This window comes from Tuber melanosporum (genome assembly GCF_000151645.1).
Source record: "Tuber melanosporum whole genome shotgun sequence assembly, scaffold_14, strain Mel28".
Classification (NCBI taxonomy): Eukaryota; Fungi; Ascomycota; class Pezizomycetes; order Pezizales; family Tuberaceae; genus Tuber; species Tuber melanosporum.
In genome coordinates this window covers 175,122-195,638 of record NW_003298797.1, presented here as the reverse complement: position 1 = coordinate 195,638, position 20,517 = coordinate 175,122, and the positions used below count along the sequence as shown (strand labels likewise).

At 47.0% G+C, this 20,517-nt stretch overlaps 2 protein-coding genes; both read left to right on the top strand.

Moving 5' to 3' along the window:
* Positions 1–4,478: 4,478 nt before the first annotated feature.
* Positions 4,479–5,625, top strand: GSTUM_00004611001 (uncharacterized protein; the record flags this gene model as incomplete). XM_002836272.2 has 3 exons in its annotated part: positions 4,479–4,776; positions 4,833–4,954; positions 5,013–5,625. The coding sequence occupies one exon, from the start codon at positions 4,479–4,481 to the stop codon at positions 4,674–4,676; it is 198 nt and encodes a 65-aa protein (XP_002836318.1). The 3' UTR covers positions 4,677–4,776; positions 4,833–4,954; positions 5,013–5,625.
* Positions 5,626–7,640: 2,015 nt separating this feature from the next.
* Positions 7,641–8,871, top strand: GSTUM_00004610001 (uncharacterized protein; the record flags this gene model as incomplete). XM_002836271.2 has 2 exons in its annotated part: positions 7,641–7,756; positions 7,817–8,871. 2 exons carry the CDS (start codon positions 7,641–7,643, stop codon positions 8,607–8,609), a joined length of 909 nt encoding a protein of 302 aa, XP_002836317.1. The 3' UTR covers positions 8,610–8,871.
* Between the last annotated feature and the right edge of the window lie 11,646 nt (positions 8,872–20,517).

The window sequence follows — 20,517 nt, the reverse complement described above, 5'->3', positions numbered from 1 at the left end:
CTCCTGGGGCGATATTCTTGTCACATCGCGCAATAAGTCAGTATTCTAGGAGTTATCTGTTCACGTGATTGAAGTGGTTAGATTATCTCGAAGGGCGTTCAATTCCATTTATCAATTGGGGAGAGAAATGACAAAGTGCGATAATTCAAGAAACTATATCATATGACCAAAAAAAAAAAAAAAAAAAAAAGGCTCTGACACGACTAGGAGATAATAAATATGACAAAATGGTATCTTCCCACACGGAATTGGGAAATCGATTAAAAGGTCTACACAGAATTTAAGCCTTCAAATCTTATAGTGGCTTATGGTTCGTGCCACTTCTCACAATAGGGCAAGCACTATTCTCGCTTGTCCCCTCGCTCTTCATCTTCGGGAAGTTCAGCATGGTAAGGTGGAACTACGATATAGAATAGCCCATTGACACAAGCCGCTGCAATGCCCCCTGCCCAGGTGACCCAATGGCCCCTAAAGGTCTGAGTGGCGGCGACGAGGCCAAGGCACCTAGTGGGGTTCATCGCTGCGAGGGGGTATCTGTAAGCTTCAACCTCGACCACTAGGGGAACCTGTATCTACTCACAAGCACCAGCATACCCTGTCCTCATGATACCCGTTATGAACGATATTATACCAATGGCCAAGCCAATGAGTATGGGCCCCAGTGCGGGGCCAAAAATATCCCTTTGACGGGGGTCGAGACCAACCCCGAAAGCAATAAACAGCACAATGCAGCAGGATGAGAATTCAATCAAGAAGGCCTGCAAATCGGTTATCCCCGCGTTTGGCGCCCAGTAGCACCCTGGAACCACCGCCTAAAAACACGGAGGTCAGGAGAAGGATAACTCGAGGTTGGTAAAGATTAGCTCACCCCAACGGTATTGGCTTCGCCGAGTCCGGCCCGCAGCAGAAAACCACCCGCAACTCCACCGAGGCTCTGCAAGAAAACGTAGACGATCGTCCTAGGCAGGGCAGCGAGCTTGGCTGTGAACGTGGCGATGGTAATCATTGAGTTTATGTGACCTCCCGAAGCAGGGCCGGCAGCATGAATGAATAGCGGAAGCGTAAGCAATATTGACATCCCTCCCGCTGCTGCAAGAGTAACTGGGGAGTAGGCACTCCTAAGAAGATGAAGAAAATTATTAGCAGGTAGCCTAGCATTACATCGTCATAGAGATGAATACCCATATTTAGCTAAAGAAATTGCAGCGGCACCCGTCGTGAAGGTCATGAGTAATGATGCTACAAAATGGTGTATCAGCAAATGTAATTCCCATGAGGCAGAGTCTCAGCGAAACTCACCCCAGAACTCGATGAAACCAGACTTCCAAATCTCTATCTTGCCTAACCCCCTCAGATCGCACAACTCCGCCCACGTCCCCTCCGTCGTCGCATCAGGTCTATCCTTCTTGATTTGTTGGAATTCGGGATCGAATCGGGAGATGGTGAACCTCTGGTTTCCACCGATCCTACCGGCGAAGGCCGACAATCTGAAATCAGCGTTGCTACCGCGGCGGTTCGTGCCTATGTCAAAGTATGAGTTTCGCGGGAACACTTCTTCCATTGAATCTCCATGATTTGCCATTTTGGTGGATTTTGGTGATGATGGGCGCGCGCGCGGGGGGGGGGCGATTATTACAAACAAGTACAAGAGGTTTACAGGGTGGTTTTTATTTTATTTATCCTTTTTGAAAGGGAGAGAGGGTGAAAGACTCCCCAAGATGCACAAGTGTGGAAGGAAGAGAAGGGGCGGGACCCTGCAGGGTATTCTAGCTGCGGTACAGTACTCGTATGTATGTACGGAGAAGCAATGACAGTGTGGTAGAGATGACCGAAAAAAAGAAAAAAAATCCTTGCAGGACTGTATTGGAGCAGGATTAGATTGAACCACATCCCCGAGACCCTTTTTTCCCTACAGTTCAATACAGTGGTTCTGTCTAGAACAGAAAATGGTGCGGGAACAGTTGTACTCATACTGTATGGGTGAACCCGAGTTTTCATTATTCATGTGGGACAGGTGCCGTTTAAGAGAACCACATTTCCATTTTTCGCAAACTTCCCCACCGCAATCACTAATTAACCCGGGTGTGGGATGACCGTCTCTGGGATTTAAACAAAAAAAAAAAAAAAGATTAGAAAGCATTATGGTTTTAAACAATAGTGATGGCGGTAAAAGCTGTAACTCAAGCGCTTGGCCCTGGTAACAAACCAGTGCCTCGAACACTACTAATTAAGAGTACAGTACGGTACAGTACTGTACTCGTACTCTACCAGTATTAAGAGTGTGGAAGCCCAGTTGTACACAGAAGAAGCCCTGGGCTTTGCATATCCACAAATGACCCCCCACTAACATTTGCATTTGTATTGTATATACCGGTACTCGAGTAGTTATAACAAAAAGGGCTTTGACGCCAATTATAAAAAAGACAAAAATGGCATGGGCTACATCAGTTTTATCGGCTGGGTTACAGGTATCACCATAACCTCTTCCATGGGTCTTCTAGAAGTGGAGCCTTTACAGTTGCCCCGCGCCATCCCGGTTGGCCAAAATCCGTAGAATCTCCACGGTACGACGAGTGATCGGGGACAACGGGTCAAGTTTTGCGGTAAATTGCTTCTGAGCTCACAGCATTTCATACGGGACAGCGAGATATCCCTACTGCTGAACCCCAGGATAGCGAGGTCCGATTGCCTTACTTGTAGTGCAATGTCGGAGACAAAACAATTAATCAACAACCCGCTATAAGGCACTATAAGCAACCGAGTTGAACTGCTATATAGGTTTGGCTCGACTGGGCAAGTTAACGAAATTACGAACTCCAGTTAAATGGGATCCAAGAAGTCCAGCTCGCTCAAGCCATACCGCGTCGGGCAAACACTCTCCGATTGCGGAGATCAGATGCCTGACGGGGATAGCAGGATGTCCGAGTTTTTACGGTGCGGTCGCTCCTTAAAGGTCCTCATGAAACGGAGTCCCTCCTTGATGGGGATTAGTAGGCCCTCGTACTCGAGTACTGTACAGTGTCGGGCGAGAAGTGGCCGGTAACGGGGATGACGAGTTTGTATGGGCACTCGGATGCGAACGGATTTTTTGCCGTATATTTCGCGAATCCCTGTAATCATCAGGTACTTGCACTGTACGAGTACAGTACAGTACAGTACCTCTTGCCTGCTACGAGTATTGCGCTAGTACAATAGGGTCAGTGTACAGTAGGGAAGGGGCTACTCTATGGGCAAGAGAGATCCCATGTCGCCAAGATTTCCACACACTGGCTGTAGATATTGATTGCGCTGTAGGAGTAGCGCAAGGGTCTCTCTATTTCGAGGTTGCGATGTGGTTGAGGTAAAGTTGCCAAACCTCAGGTTCCTGTCACTTATGGTCTCACAGACTCTAGTGCCAAGCAAGATCGTTTCGGGGATTGGGGCTCCTCACTCGAGCACCGCTACCATGCGGTAAATGGAGCCTCATGGACTACTGTATCGGCAATGCCGGTGGGATTTCTCGTCTCCCCTACGGAACGAGGCATTCATTGGTTGGGATGTTCTGTCCTTCCGCACCAGTGTGTCAACTACTCTATTTTCTGCTCGCAAGTCGTACCCGGCGCTCGATTGTTTTTTCTGGGTGAGCGCTATTAATAATGGTTACGAGTAGCGCTTGAAACACAGCTAGAAGCATCGGATCTCCCTCGACCGGATACCTCGCCGAACCTTACAGTAGAATGTCAGGCCAGCCACACGGTCCTGGGTCGGTGGTGCCAGGATAAACAAGACCTACAGTACGAGTACCGTACCTGTATTGAATGGCAGTCCCAAAGTCTCATCTGTATGGGGGGGCTCGCTGGGCCAGGAATCAAGGGCATTCGGATCCGTTTGGAATTCGAATGTACCCTACCGGTCCCCCTACACTCGTACAATCCTATTCTGCTGAACCGCATTCCTGTAGTAAACTTAAAAAGGACTATTCCTGAAAAGGAAAAGAGGAAGAAAGTATGTGTGAGGATACAAGTACTGTAAGTTGCAGTAGAATCATGGTACAAGTACTGTATCACCGGGGGTGCAGGATTTCATGAAGTGGAGATTGAAGGGAAAAAATCATAGGAGCTTCAACCGGACCACCTAAAATGAAAAGCCGTTAATACAGGTAGGGCCGGTTTATTTTGCGCCCCGAGAATCAGGAAAGCTCATCCCCCATCGCCCCGCACGCTCCGTATCGGAACAGATTCTAAGACTCTGGTCGCCTGGGATAACGGGGTGCGACTGTGCTCGTGCTCGTACTCGTAGCAGGTAAGAAGTATTTTATGGGTGCTTGGATACGGAGGGATTTTTTGCTTTTTCCCTCCAGTTATTTTTCGCTTGTTGTAAGGTGGAGTTGGGATGCTGATGTCTTGGTGGGGGTTCAATAAATTTATGACCACCCTTGTTCGCAGATCCGGCTTGGAAACTCCACCTTTACCTATATAAACTTTGGACCTCGGTTCTTCATGATATACCGGCAACAAACGATCGCTAGAGAAAACTTCTCCGTCTACTCGAGTGCAGTACCGTACACGCTCGATACAATCAAGTTACCCCGCAGCCCCGAGCCATTTTTCCGTAAGTCCAATCCCTCCTCCAGATTATCACCCGTTTATGTATTTTACCCTCAGTCGAACAGTACCATACGCGGAACTGACCGTTGATCGCCCGCCAACTTGGCAACTTCCTATCAATTGTGGGATATTGCACCGGTTGTAATGTACTAGCGCAGTACTGGTATGCATAGCAGCCGATGCTCATTAGGTGAGAGGATCCCTTCTCCAAGAGGTGGTCCTACTTTTACGAGCGTTGTTCACTAGCCAGGGTTGCTCCGATGGCCCACCGCCCCGGGCCTTCTATTCTTCCAGAGCTCGCGGAGACCGGAACGGACGCTACAGGTTATTATCCACCCCCTAGTACCGTATAGTATAGTACAAGTACCGTAAGAGCTCTCATGATTCACTATCTCCGGTAGCCTCTAATCTCCGGATTCAAGCCAGAGCTCTAAGAAGGAATAATGCTTCCCTGACACGATTTATCCTGCGAGTCCTTTGGACATGTTGGATTCTATTAACTTGTGTTTCACAATTCTGTTAATTGCCAAACCAAGCCTATCGGGGGCTAGCGCGGCGGTTTCAGTCGGTACCGGCATGGTGCCCGGGGCGACAAGGGGGAGGTGTGAACGAGTGCTCGAGTACAGTACAAGCAACTCCCCTAACCGCATAGTAGTTTGCGTGAAATCATTGAATTCATCGTGGTTCTAGACACCATCAAAATAGCTGAGTCGACTGAATTCTGCGAATCAAAAAAATTGGAGTGGGGCGGGGTCACACACTTCCCCTCCACGGTTTCTAGCACCATAATCTGATATCGAATCGGAGGAGTTTTCACGGTATTGGAGCGGAGGCTCTCATCCGTTCTCCGGAAACACCGTGATTATGGTGGGCTGATCGGTTACATCAGCCATCTTCTCACTGGTCAGCCCAGCAAGCATATCAGGGAGTTGCTGAGCTCACGAGGTGAGACCAGCACTAGTAAGTTTGTTGATCGATTGGAAAGACGATCCCTAGCTCGGTTCCCTCTCTCCCAGCCCACTCCCAGTCTCAACCATCGGAGCACGATAAGTACTCGAATAGTGTGACAGCGCTCTACCCAGAAGAGAAAGTTGGAAGCTGGAGTCGGAACTCATGGCTAATATCATATTTGAGATGAAAGTTCAATCGGGCTTGCTCAAGGCTGACTCAAAGAGCCTCACCGAACGGGCACGACACTTGCGACATTACGTCCAAGGGGATGAGCCAACTCCATTCCACCTACCCCGCAGTACCAATACATCTAGAAAGTACCACCTGTGCATCCCGTAGCGTTGACGGCAGAGGGGTCGGCCTGGGAGGGAAGGAAACTACTTCATCATTGCGCATTCCTTAATACTTGTCTCTGGTGTTGTTGTTAGGGGTGTTGGAATATTGTCCCTGAGTTTCGATTTCATACCTACTATTGGTTTCCTATATAATCTTCACGAACTTTCTGTTATACCTTACTTGATGTCTGAAACTGTTATCACCCTGTTGTCTCCATACTGTTTCCTCTCTATCTCCTTGCAGTGAAAATTTCTCTCTTGTTTCTTTTCTGTTTCCTTGTTGTTTCAGAGGGACAAGACTTTAGTCCCCTTACCGGAGATGAAAATTTTCATCCACACAGGCACCGGACAAGATGTAGATCATCTTGGGTTAAAAGGGCCTTGTTATCTACTTAGAAATGATATGCGAATTCTGACCTTTCAATCGTGCACCTAAGAAACTCTCCTGCTGGTTCTTATCCTTTATTCCTCCGTCTATACTTTTCTCTCCTCACATTCCGATAAACGATTTTATTTTACTTCAAGGGGCATAACTGCCAAGCCTCCGACTTCGGACTTCTGGCTTCCCTCCATGCACAGGGGCGCCAATACTCCAATACCCATATGATAGAAGAAAATTGTACTGACAAAAAAACAAAAGGAATATGTCCAGCGCTTTACCAGGAGAGCAGACCACGACGCCCTTGTCATAAATATGATAACACAAATATCTTTTGATTCGAGTTTCTGCTGTACTCGGTATAACAACTCGGCTGCCTAGCGAAAATCTTGCCCAGAAAATGCACAGCCCTTGTGCTCACGCCCACACCCCGCAATTAAGCTTTACTCGTACTCGAGTACTCGTACTGGCCCTGAATCGACGTTTGAGAACATGCCCATTAATGCATGTCGTCAGTCGCCTTTCTTTTATTACATTCAGCCTTTCTGCTCCAATCTCGACGGCATGCAATAATAGATGTGCTCGCAAACGTCACCCTATTACGAGTGCTGGCGCCCCCGCCAAGCCTTGGCGGCTCCAGTGCCGAAGTGTCCCTGACGACCAATGCGGGAAAAGTGATGGGCTCCGATCGGGGGCAAACAAAAATAGATGTAACATGGAACATCACTCGGCAATGCACTTGCTAGGCATACTGGTGAATCGCTGAAATGTCGGTCGGGTTCCGGGCACGTATCGGGATGAGGCTGCACTGGATTGTGCAACTCAGTCAGTACGAGAATGGCGCCGTAATCGATTGAGATGGTGCAAAACAGACTCCTACCAATCCCGTCGTTTGCCAACTGAATCCCGACCACTTTCTTCTTCCGCCGAGTGCCAAAGGAAAAGCCAATTACATGGTGTTGATGGGTGTGCGTTTAATAGTACCTTCGCATCAGTACAGAGTTTTTCCGTTGATTTCGCATTGTGATATGGGCAGGGCCAACGCCCAGGGCTGACCAGCAGTGGTCCACTCTCGCAGCCATCCTCGTTCTTCTATCATCTTCGGTATATGCTGCACGTTGTTCTAAGTATGATAGAGTGCCGATCCTCCTTCTCCCCCTCCCCTTCTCCGCGGGCCTCCCCCCCGAACGTAACCCGATTCCATGTTTTTCGTAGCCCTGTTTGCTTCTTTTTTTCTTACCCCGACTGCATGTACCCCAACTTCCTCTATTTCCCTTCCTTCCTCCTCGTCTCTTTCTTTTACTCTCTATTCCTATACTCCTTCATCAGACAAAACTCCTATTACCGAGACCTTTGGTATCATAAAGAGAAAGATCCCCTTCTCTAGAAATGAGGGATAATCGCTGGAACACCACAGCCCTTCTGCTCCTTCGCATATCGCAGCTCGTGCTGGGGGCGACTATACTAGGAATATGCGCCTATTTCGCACCTAATTACGACGACTGGTATCCCCCCCTCTATCCTCAGACTGGCTCAAAGTAGGAAATATTTAACTGCAAAAACAGGTTAATACCTTTCGATATTGTGCTCAGCGCCTTCACGTTAGTCTGGGTAGCCGTGGTTCTAGGTCTCTTCTTCGCGAGTAGACTCCTCCCATTGATCGTGACCATGGTGGACCTGGTTCTAGCTGTATTCTACATCGTCTCGATCGCCATAACGGCAGACAGCTACTCCCGCGCAATCGGTAACTCCTGTGCCTTCCTCCTCTCGCAACCGAACATGGACGAGGCCGCGTTCCGGGATTGCGGAGAGCTGGAGGCGGGGTTCCGCGTTTTGATTACGCAGACGTTGACGTTTCTCGGAGCGATTATCTGGGATGGCGTAGTCTTGCACCGGAATCGCAATGGGAAGCCTAGGGATGTTCAAGACGCTGCGAAGAATGCTATGCATGGTGCAGATGCTGGCAGTGGGCAGATGGTGAGGATAGGGGGAACTTATAGGATGCCGGAACCTATGGTGGACCCGGAAAACGGTGGTCACGGCGAAAATGGAAATCATGGGGCGCGGGTCCCTCTATCACAGCACCAGCTGAGGGGTTTCCCGATTTATCCGACTCGGATCGCTACTCTGTTTGATCCTCGCATGCAGCAGCACTTACCCCCAGCGATGCCACAGCAGGGCGTCATGGCACAGTTTCATCAGCATCAGAACCATCACCAGCAGCAACAGATTTACCAGTTTGACCAGGTTCAGCAGCACCAGCAACAATACCAACACCAATGGCGGTCTCAGCACCAGCGTCAGCGATATCAGGAGAATCGAGGACCGCCCCCGCAGGAGCTAGATGGATCGTACTAGCGGAATCTCCTTTTATTATGCTGTTATGACTTTGTTTATAAAATGGGTTAGGTTGGTCATGTTGGTCGTGCATGATACTTTCACCGGTTAAGTTCTTAGCCTGTGCGAGTATGATATTTTGTTTCCAAAGTTCGTGGTAATGCGGTTGCCTCTTGCTTGTTTGATGTTAGGTGTTGTCTGCGTTTTTTTCTTCTTTGCCGAGTGAAAGATTGTGTTTGCTCAATCTACTCGAATTAGCTTAGCCTAAATATTACCCTAAGAATCAGGATGGCGGACCATTTGCTCGGTTAAACCTTATTTTCATTCTACAAACCCACCACCTAACTGTAGGTATCGCCGTGCGGTATACAGCATGAGATACGATACTCCCCCCAGCCAAGAACCCCTAAGAAGATCCACCACCCCTGGAAAGTACCACCCGCGCACCCCGTGACAAGCTGAGGGGCCGGTTAGAACATGGTAAAACCAACACCAATAAAATAATCACTAACATGGCCCAAATGCCACCTCGCAAACCTCCACCCCAAAGAAACACCCGTGACCAGTCAAAACGCGAGGTAAATTTATCACCAAAAACCTGTCCCAGAGACAAGCAAAATAGAAGGAAAGCTCCAGACCTCACTAAGAGAGGCAACTTCAACGCCCTAGTACAAGGTCTGTTTATTCGAATTCTCGCGGTATTCTGCGGGCGCTCAGATAGGCCAGGGTTTTTTTCTTCCACATATTTTGCAAACCCCGTTTTCGGGTATGATATTTTGCCCGTTATAAGTAATCATACCCGGTTGTGACGGTATTTTAGGCGCAGTATGATAACTCAAGTTTTCGCTCCCCCCTCCCCCACCTTTTAGGAGTGCACTTGATTGTTTTCCCACCGCCAAATCATATCCACAAGATATCACTCGATGTCCCTACTAGCTTGGCGGCAAGAACAGGCTCCCCCTGAGTTTCCTGCGCGAAATGCCCATTCTCAGAAGGCCCCTGTTCACCACCATTAACCTCAGAAAAATCTAGTAAATTTTTGGATAGAAAAAATTTGACACGGAGAATCGCGGGATTGAAAGCCCGGTTACAGAAGCCATTCTAATAATTCCGAGCGCCAGAGTCCTAGAGGGCGAGCGTGAAAACAGCACCAAGAAAGGGAGATTTGTACTGTACAGTACAGTACTCATAAGTATGGGGTTCCCACATGCTGACTAACCTCATTTGCTCACCGCCAGCGCTCAGCGGAGCAAGATAATAATAATAATAACTATCATCCTGCATGTCAAATTCTCTGTAATCCACTTCCACCCGATTAGTTTCCGAAGAAAATTGGTTGTGCACCTTTGTGGTGGTCAGCTAGACTTATTTATTTTGTACGGGAACTCAGGTGGGGCCGGTTTCATTTGTCTTGTCATACCGTAAAAACTCGAATAATTGGACCATGTGCTAGGTAGTCCAAATAAGGTGTAAAACCCGTTCAAGCGGAAATTAGTGTCTTGAACTTTAAAAAATCAGAAACACTAGACCACACGCGACGTATTTCTCAACCTCACGTGATGCCATCTTTTTATAAAATGTAAATAAGAAATCAAATATTTACAGAATCTCAATACTTGTGATAGCAGACCGTCCTTTCTACTATTCTTTTACTTTGAAAAAAGGAAACCACTATGCCATCCCAACCTTGTAGTCGTGCACGGGTTCAAACAAATATTCCACCTCTACCAGCAGATCAATTTTATGCTGGAATAAAAAAAAAAAGGGGGACCAAAACGAAAGCCTCTTGGTGAGATTATGCGAAGCAAACCAAGGAAGGCAGAAAACCCATATCGATCCTATACAGTCAGCTTTAAACTTCATGTTCTCTTGTATTGGATTGGAGCCAGAATAAGTTATGGGCCAACAAGAGAATGGGAAGTGGGCCGTAACGAGGTAGCAAGAAGGTTTCGGATTCCAGCTACGAACCTTTCATGCTAGAAAAAAGAGGAGAAGGAGGGGAAGTTCACGGAAATGAAGGGAGACCAGTTGCGGATGAGGGGTGGTGGAAGATCACGTCAGTGGCCAGAAATGGAGTGAGAACTTAGTGACAAGTTCAGGGAGAGGTGGGCATTAGGGCGTCCTGTTCGAAGAAACTGGTTCTGGAGAGTTAGCAGGGAGCTTTTCCAAAAACACTATCCTACAACGGCAGATACTTCCCAGAGATTTACTTTCTCCAATGGCTGGTTTTGAGAATATTTATCCGGGCATCAGATGTAACTGGTACAGATACTCGGTTATTGGTTTTGTTTTATGTTTTGTTTTAAGTATCGTTTGATACTTGGTTTTGTTTTATGTTTTGTTTTAAGTATCACTTTGATACTTGGTTTGTTTTAAGTATCATTTGATACTTGGTTTTGTTTTATGTTTTGTTTTAAGTATCGCTTTGATACTTAAGAAGTTTTACCAAAGTGTATCGATTGATATCTTTGATTAGTTTCATTCATGACAGACATGAACAGATTTGTGTATTTAAAGACCACCTGTTTCTACAATAGAAGGGGCAGACTTCGACAGGCAGTATTTCAATATACTTGGTTGAACAGTTAGTTCTTTGTTCCTCAGTACACCCTTGAAGCCTCCTTTAGTTCTCAGCTCTCACCTCCTCTCCGGAAGAGCAGGCCACCTGCCAACTATTGTATCTATTACCAATAACGTGATTAGCACCTTGCGAACACGTTACATCAGATTAGCCTCCAACATATTACGAACAAAGCCAGTCAACTCCCGACTGATTTTGCTAGTGCAATAGTTAGCTGGCTACAATACAATCGCCATAACTCCCAACTCCGACCACAGGATATCCAAATAGTAGCAGGAGAACCTATCTTGCCTCAAGTAGGTCGATATAGATTACAAAACATCTGTAATATGGACCAAACTCCTGTCCCTTTCGAGTACCTAGAAGGTAAAACTTACAATCAGATTGGCGAGAAGACTATCTGGTTGCAATCCAGCCGTTTGGGGTGGGACAAAAGGCAAGGTACAATACAACTCACCATTTTTGCGGATGGTATCCCACGGGTAAAGCCGCTGCTTTTCTTCTGAGGCCAGGGTAGTGGGCCCACTATCCGGGCAGAGAGAGAGCAATATGACAATCGCGTTATCGTCAAATTTAACATAACCGCCTATGCCAACTCGAGCAAAATGCTCGAGTGGCTGGACGAGCAACTTGTGCCTGTGCTTGATGGTCAGCCTACCCTTCTAGCAATTGACCTTTTGTCTAGTCATAAGACAGAGGAAGTACTTGATACCTTCCAAGTATACGATATTATACCGAGTGTAATACCAGGAGGGCTGTTGTTAGGCGGAGACAACTTGATAGACTTCAAGATTGTCTAGGCCAATCGAGACTCGTTTTTGTAGATGGAGATTGTCTAGGAAGGCTCGGACTTGGCTCGTTTCGTTTATGACTACTAGGAGTGAAGTAAAGTATGTAAAGTAGGGTAGAATCGTAAAAACAATATTATATTGTTAAGGTCTCTTCTCCGTTGCTTGATAATGTCTAAAGCTTGGGAGGCACTTCGATATTTATATTCCACGTCTGAGTGTTCGCGGACTACATCTATTTATCATACAACTATGTACTTCTTTAATCGTTAATTTACAATGTCGAGTTTTCTTCCAAGGTGCGAACACCTGTGGACCCTGAAAACCATCACACCCTCTTCGGTAATTACGATATTTCTTCTTAGGAAACGTACTGTCCCCAATAGTAATATCCCGATTAGCAGAGTCTTTAGACTTATAGCCTAGTTCTTAAGTTGAACTGAGTTGGCTCCAATAGTCTTCGCCATTGATAAAATGATCAGTCTTATCCACGACTATATCTGCAAAGGTGGTTGTCATTACAACTATCGTAGGTCATTTGATTCCAATCCTTTGTAACTCCATACTCAACTGATAGATTTTCTTTGGATGACTTCCTATTCACTCGCAGGAAGCCACTCCACTAGACTGGTAATTAATCCCTCGGTTGGCAACCTTTGGTTGCTCTCTGGGTAGTAGGTTTCAGTAACAATTGTAGTATTTAAGAATCATCCCATGACTACACGTGTTCCGAAACCCAGTTGCAACACTCCATGAAGTTTGTTGGCTTCTTTGGTAGTGTCTTTTGGAGTTCTAGACTCTTCTGGTGTATGCAATTGTATTGGTCTCTAGTAGAGATCCTTTACTATTTGATACCATCTCATTATGCGAAATCGTTCCATTACTTACGGCCCATGCCAAAGGTCTCATACCTTTGAAGCCTAGTAACTCTCTGAGTAGTTGACGGAATTACTCCATTCCACTTTCCAGGCCTACCCAAAGGTCCCCTCTCATATATCCTGCGAACAGGATCCGGTCAGACAGACGGCGGCGACGTATATGGTATTATTCTAACACCTTCAATTCTGTGGTAATGTAGTCACAGGACGCAACTGAGATTAATATATGTGATGACGCGCGGGCCCCGTAAGGGAGCCGGAGGGGAGTGTTGGAGACCAGAGATTCCGATTCCAAGTGGGGTTACCCTACTTAGGGTGGTTCCTAGGTATCAGGTTCTAGTATTCCTAACAGCTGTACTGGATTAGTACAGCCCCTTGATGTATCTATAAACCGTCCCTTTAAGGACATATTAAAGGTTAGCCAAATCCCATAATAGAAGAGAGGGGTTACTTATCTAAAAATTTATCCTATTTTAGGATACAATGGATGAGTGGCTGGGGATTATAGAAGGTGAGGAGGAGCAAGTATTGGAGGAGGGGGGGAGGCTTACTGGAAGCATGATTGGCCGTCGCCATATTGCCCTGACATGGGTTGTAGGAGAGGCGTGGTCCTGCTTCTCAAGCGAAAGAGCAGAAGTTGTCCGTCGCTCTTTTCGCATTGTAGGTCTCTCACTTCCAATCGATGGAAGTGAGGACCAGGAGATATCTATTAAAGGGTTAGCCACTGACCTCCTAGTTGGGCAATTAAAGGATTGGGAGAGGGGGGGTATTGATGGCTTAGAAGATAATGTAAATAGTTCAGGTGATGAGGAAACTCTCATCACTGTGGTGGCTGATGAGGAGGCAGACTTTTGCTATGAGTAAATGCCAAGAGTTAGTGAGACTGATATGTGTGATTTTCATGTGGATCCCTTGGCAATACATACCTTAATTTAACCGTCCGGCACATGGTCCAATTATTCGAGTTTTTACGGTATACGACGATTCGGCGATACCAGGATAACAAATCTGATTATATTTTGTCGCCAAGCGTAAATTTACGTTGCACTAGCACCCCACCAGACTAACTTATCTCCGATCTCGTACGAGAGAACAAGACACCCCGTTGAGCTACACAAAATCTCTACTTGTAACACTTCTAAACTCTCACAGGATTCCAACGGCTGAACCGGAAGATGCCATTTTCGGATTTCGTGTGATACCGCATCCTCGGAAATCTTCCCTCTGCTCCCTACAAAGTCAGCCAACTGAACCCGCTGCTGCGGCGCCGGTACTGTAACTATCGAAAAGCTATGCCAAATGAGGATAAAGGGCCGGGCCAGGAATAAAGAATGTCCTTAAGGATATTGACTCTGTCCTTCCCCGATGAACTCCCACCCTGGGTTTCTTGCTATTATTCATATCAAGGACTGGTTGTCTCTAGTTATCGTGACACTGGAAAAACCCAACGGACTTTGATTCGCCAATTCTTCAAACCTAGACCTCCACTATCGGGCCATCCGGTGAGAGAGAGCAACACTGCCCAGCAGGGGGAAGCAGGGATGAAGAACAAAGGAGTGAAAGGAGGAAGGAAATGGGAGAGGACGCGGGGGGGGGGAAAGGAAAAAGAGTATTGTTGGCTTGGGGCTAAGCTTGGACGTTGTGGCGGAATACTGGCATATCGATATTAATAGTCAGGAAGAGGAGGGAGAAGAACATGTTATGTGCTGCTACTAAAGGGACAGCAAAAAGTAAATATTATTATACTATATACGAACATCTGTTGAAATAGTCGAAACAGTGCTTCTCATAAGAATTGGGAAAGATCCCATCCCCCCAAACAATAGGGACCCCCTCACCCTCGATCCAGGCGGCCCGTTTTCCCGGGTGAAATCCTGGAAATTTGGCCATCCGAGATACTCGAGTAGTGGGGTGGGGTTGTACTGTACTATGTATCGTACTCGCGTAGCCTATTAGAGCAGATCTCGTTTGATCTCGGAAATATGCAGCGATAACCGTGGGCCAACTGATCACAGCAGTTATCATTGAAAGGTGTGGAGCTTTCATACTAAATATCAAGTTTGCTGATCGGTTAAAAAGACTAATATCCCGAACATAATCCTCTCTCTCTTAGTCCACTTTCAGCCTCAACTCAACTATTGGAGTACCGGTATGATAACTCCACCGCAGGAAAATGCATAAACCTTGCGCCCACGCCTAGACCACGCAACCGTTTGGCGAAGCCAGAAAAATGACCAAGAAAATGGAGGATGCTTGGCACACATAAAAAAAAAGGCATTATTTTTATTAAATTTTATCATAATCTTTTCTATGACCTTTTTCTCTGAGATTAGTAAGTGCTTATAGTAAAATAACTTGTTACTGTACCCACACAATGCTAAGGAGAAATATGACCATTAAAAGGAGTGATTTCTCTGTCCTTTTTAATATATTCTGGGAGTCCACAAGCTTAATTTACAAGCCTATCTTTTAATATAATTATTGGACCAAGTAGAGTAGCAGAGTATTTACATACTATCTGTTTTAAGAAACTAGAAAAGTTACTCAATTGGAAACTGTGTGAAATAAAATCTATTATACGGAAGATAAAAAAGTTTTAATATTTAATTTTACATAATAAGGCCTAACAGCTAGTAAATTTTCCAAGGTTGCCAAACGCCCATATTTCGGACATGGCTTAAATTTACTCGCACACCCGCCAAACCTTGGCGGCTCCGGCGCCCAAGCGTCCCTTACAGCCAAATACAGGACGGTAGCCCTAGCGATAAAAGCAAGATCCGATCCCCGGCAAACAGGAGTATAAGTAACATCATACTAGGCTCACTGTGGAATTGTCGAAATGTCGATTTGACGGCAGGTACATATTGGCATGAGGCTGCACTGTATCGCACACTGAAGTCAGTACGAGCACGGTACTATAATCGATTGAGCTCGAGCAAAACACTTGTACCGGTATGATACCTTAGTTTTCCAACTCAACCAGGACCACTCACTTTCTCCACCAGATGCCGATAGGAAAACCAGTTACATTGCGTAGACGGGTGTAGGTTTAAGAGTGTGATACCGGTACTTGCACAAGTAACCTAGGGAGTTTCCTCTTAGTCTCGCATCGTGATGTACTGTACAGGGGGGAGTCCCAACATCAAGCACCGACCAGCAATAGTCCACTCCTACAACCATCCTTCTTCTCTTTCTATCGCCTTTGGAATATGCCGTATGTCATCCCTACTATGATAGAGCGCCGGTTCACGATGGCTACCCTATCCTGTGCCTTCCGTAGCCTTCCCTTCTTCGCTCGCCTGCGTCCGCCCTAACTTCCTCCCTTCTGTTCTTTTCAACCTTTCCACCTCTTCCTCCCATCCCATATTCCTTCCTTGGAGAAGCTCACATTACTGAAACTTATCCTTTGATATTATAAAAGGGGAAACAAACAAGAAAAGATCACCTCCTCTACCAATGAGGGACAACCGCTGGAATACCACTGCCTTTGTCCTCCTTCGCATGTTACAGCTCGCGCTAGGGATAGTTGTGCTGGGAGGGTCCGCTTATTTCGCTTCTAAATACGATGACTGGTATCCCCCCCTCTGTCCTCGCGCCAGATCAAACAAATCAATATCTAACTATGAAAATAGGTGCATATCCTACACCATCGTAGTCAGCGCTTTCACGCTATCCTGGGTGGTCGTAGTCCTAAGTCTCTTCTTCACGAACAAACTCCCCCCATTACTCGCGGTAACTGTGGATTTGATCCTAGCAGTATCCTACATTGTCCCAATCGCCACAATCGCAGAGTACGGCCCCAACGGCAGTAGTGACTCCTGTACGCCCTCGGGGCAGAGCACGGACCGAATGATGATTAGGGGCTGCGCCACTGTGAAGGCCGGATTCACCGTTTTGGTCATACAGATGTTGACGTTTACCGGAGCGATTATCTGGGATGGGAAAGTCCTGTACCAGAACCGCAATGGGGGGCCCAATGATGCTCGAGCCGCTGCGCAAAGCGCTAGGCACGGTGGCGGTGCCGATGGTGGGCAGATGGCCTGGATAGGGAAAACATACTGGATTTCGGGACCTATACGAGTAACGATCCTGGAGAGTGGTGGTCGTGGTGCATGTGGAACCCACGGGGAACAGGCCTCTCTATCACTGTACCAGCCGGCGAATTCCCCGATTTACCCAGCTCAGATCGCGTCACCAGCTACTCCGCTCAATTCTCACATGCAACCGCACTTCCCCCTAGCGATGCCACAGCAGTGCTTCATAGCGCAGCATCGTGAATGCCAGAATCGCTGCCAAGATCAGAATCACCTTCAGCAGCAGCACCTTCACCAGATTTATCAGGATTGGCAGCCGCAGCAATACCAACTGCAGTCTCAGCATCAGAATCAGCAGTATCAGCAGAATCGAGAACCGCCGCAGGAGTTATGTTCAACGTATTAGTGGAGTCTCCTTCTATTGTGACAGCAGGACTTTGTTCATGAAAGGGATCGGGTTTGGTTGGGTCGTTCATCTATTTTGCTTCAAGTTCTTAATCAATACAGTCACTCGGTCTCGTAGATTCAAGATAGCGGTTATTGTTTGCTTACTTGTCGATGTGTTGTGAGCTTGTCGAGGCCGCCAGAATTGTTGGTGTCATCCATATCGTTCCAAAAATGGGTAGCCACGAGTGATGTCCTGTGATCATCCTCGCACGTATAGTACTAGCCTATCGGGGTGTCGCAGCGGAGCCAGATGGGTGCAGTCGGATTAAATTATGATATCAAGCGAAAGGCGTCGCTTTCTTCCTCTTCTAGCTTCTCTTTCTCCAATGAACCTACCTTCAAGAAGCACCAAGAGCTTAAACTCGATCCCTGCCGGTCCCACTCCCCTATCATGACATATCTTTCCCCAGATTCGCCCCAACATTACCACAACAGCTCGTATAGGCGGAGCACGTGCCAAGTTATCTAAAATCTCCCCCTTGGAAAAGGTGCCAAAAACAGACAAATCACCAGCTTTCCCCCCAGATAAAAGCAAAGGGGAACACCAGACCATACTAGGAGAGGCAACTCCAACATCCTAGCATCGGTGCCTGTATCTCAGTTCTTAGAGCGCTTGTATTGTATGGGGGTTCAAATACTCACGGATTTTTCGCTGCATATTTTGTGAGCCCCAGTTTTCGGGTACCTCTCGCCCGCTACACTTTGGTCAGTCTAGAAGCGCAAAAATTTGTTGCCATTGCCGTCGTCCAGCGGACGCCTCGGCAGTCCAATCCTCGAGGTTTGTCAAAGTCCCCGGCATGGGAAACAAATAAGTGATTCACCTACGATAATTCATGGCACTATAGTTTGCGGCAACTACCGTAACCTTGGCCACGGATACCTAGCTCACATTCCGGAGACTTTAGAAGACGTCAGATGCCACGGGGTGGGCAGGTGGTATCATACCTTCCAGATGTACTATGATAGGCTTACCTCTTGGACGTAATGCCCTGGGGTGGGGGGGGAGGCGTATATGCCGGGTCGGCGGTCTTCCCGCGGTCGACCACGATACAATAGACTTTATTGAAGGATTGGGCATGCTACTCCTGTTTTGGTGCCTTGTATTACGCCTTCCTTTGGATTGGAACCTGTGCTTTTTCGGTTATAGCTCCCCGAGCTGGAGTCGGTAAAAGCAAAGGGAGTGATGATGATTGAAGCGCCTCTATTGCCTTGTCTAGGGATATAATGGTCCAGCTCTCCGCCCAGACTTTTCTCTAAAAAGGAGAAAATGTGCAAAAACTCGGCTAATGCAAGTATAGATATAAAGGAAGAGTAATGACCATTAGTGGGAGAAATGTTTGTGGAAGACATGATATGCCAAAGAGAGCTTACGACTTGATCAGCTGGAGAGGCACTGGAGTGGTTAATGATTGTAGTACTATATCATAATTGGGGGAATTTATGTTAGTAAGGGCAGGTCTAAACGCATGACACAAAACGGCGGTCGTCGACAGTATGCTTAGTAACCAAAATCCACTAAGTTATCATACCGTTTATTTTTTCCCGCCACCGTGTATTTTGACTCCCCGTGGCCTACAATATGTTAAAGGAATTGATAAAGTTTATCTATATACTCGAGGGCCCAACAGACAGGAGGAGGCAGGGGGGGTTAATTGGGCATTTTTGAGGCTGACCTTGAGGAGGGTATCGGTAAGCTGAATTAATGAATAGATGCATCTTGAGATGATCGCCTGCTCGAGCAAAATCTGAAACTGATACTGCGCAACACTCCTTGGCACGCTATCCTAGTTTGGTCTCTTGGCGCAGGGTTCAACTCAGCATTTTCACTCTGATCTCAGCAACCAGAGACAAAAACAGCCCGAGAAGGAATACCAGGACCGGTAAATTAGTTGTTTTTCCGACGAGATAGCTTGGGCAATCTCATTAATTGGTATTCGCAACTCTGTTAACCTACCGGTACTGTGCTAAAGCCTACTGTGGTTTAATAGTGATTCCCGTTGCGCATACCCCCTACAAGCGAGCAAACATCATAAGTTACTCGTTATCATACATGAAGCCATTCGGACGCCGTTCTCTGCCCACAGCCAAGACTGCCACCGGGATATCATTCCTGCACTGGGATACCCACCACCACTTATGAGCTAAGGCGTAAAGTGCGGTCATAGACTACCCCTCTTTCCCAGTCCACTTTCAGCTTCAATGGTGGTGGTGTACTCCTAGCTTCATCGTCCAATGAAAATTCGGCCCAGAAAATGTGCAGCCATGGCACTCACGCCTACTCGTACTCTACACCACGGTAAATTAACTTACTCGCGCACCTGCCAAACCTTGTTGATTCCTGCAACCGCGCAGTACCAAGGGTCTGGGCAAAACTCGGCCCAGCTCGGCTCTGATTGGTCGAAATTAGGTGTGTAACGCAAATTATGCACTACCCTACAGTACGCTAATTTTTGGTGAAGGGAAAAAAAGGCTGGAGAAAATAGCGGTGCCAGTAATACTGTTCTCTGTATGGTCGAGACTGCCTTGGAGCCTGCCGGTATCAGAGGAAGTTCGACAGACTTACCCTACCGTACCCACAACCCCCCGATACAACCTACTTGAGCACTCGTACGAGTAAATGTATGGTGCGAAGCGCTCAAAGCGTGTACCAAGCCTGCGTCACTCGTGTGGTACATTGCACTTGAGGAAATTGAAGGAAATCGCCTAGGTTGGAAAATCGAACTCCTGGTCTTTAAACCGCATTTTGTCCATAACCCAGTATGAATATTTAGACTATTTGTCACTGCAAAGGAACTCCAGAAAGAGTGGACCGAGAGGATCTCTTGAGCAAATCTTAGCGAGAACACCTAATGGGTACTAGCGCAGTGGGTCGAATTTGTTTCACGCAGGCCTTCATGGCCTCGTTCGGCGCCTACGGACAGCGGGGCATTCACTTGTTGGAACACGACAGGCACAGGCTTTAAGCACTTTACGAGTACACCCATACTCGAGTACCGTACTCGTACCGGTATCATACTTGTACTCGAGTACTGTACGAGTACGATACGGCACTCTGGGACTGGCACCCGTGCTCGTGCGGGGCGGTTTTCCAAGGGTCTCGCGTTGTGATATGGGTGAAACTCCCAATTCCCAACATTTGGGGCTGAGCAGCAGGAGTCCACAAAAGCACCCATCCTTCTTCTATCCATAATCGGGATATGC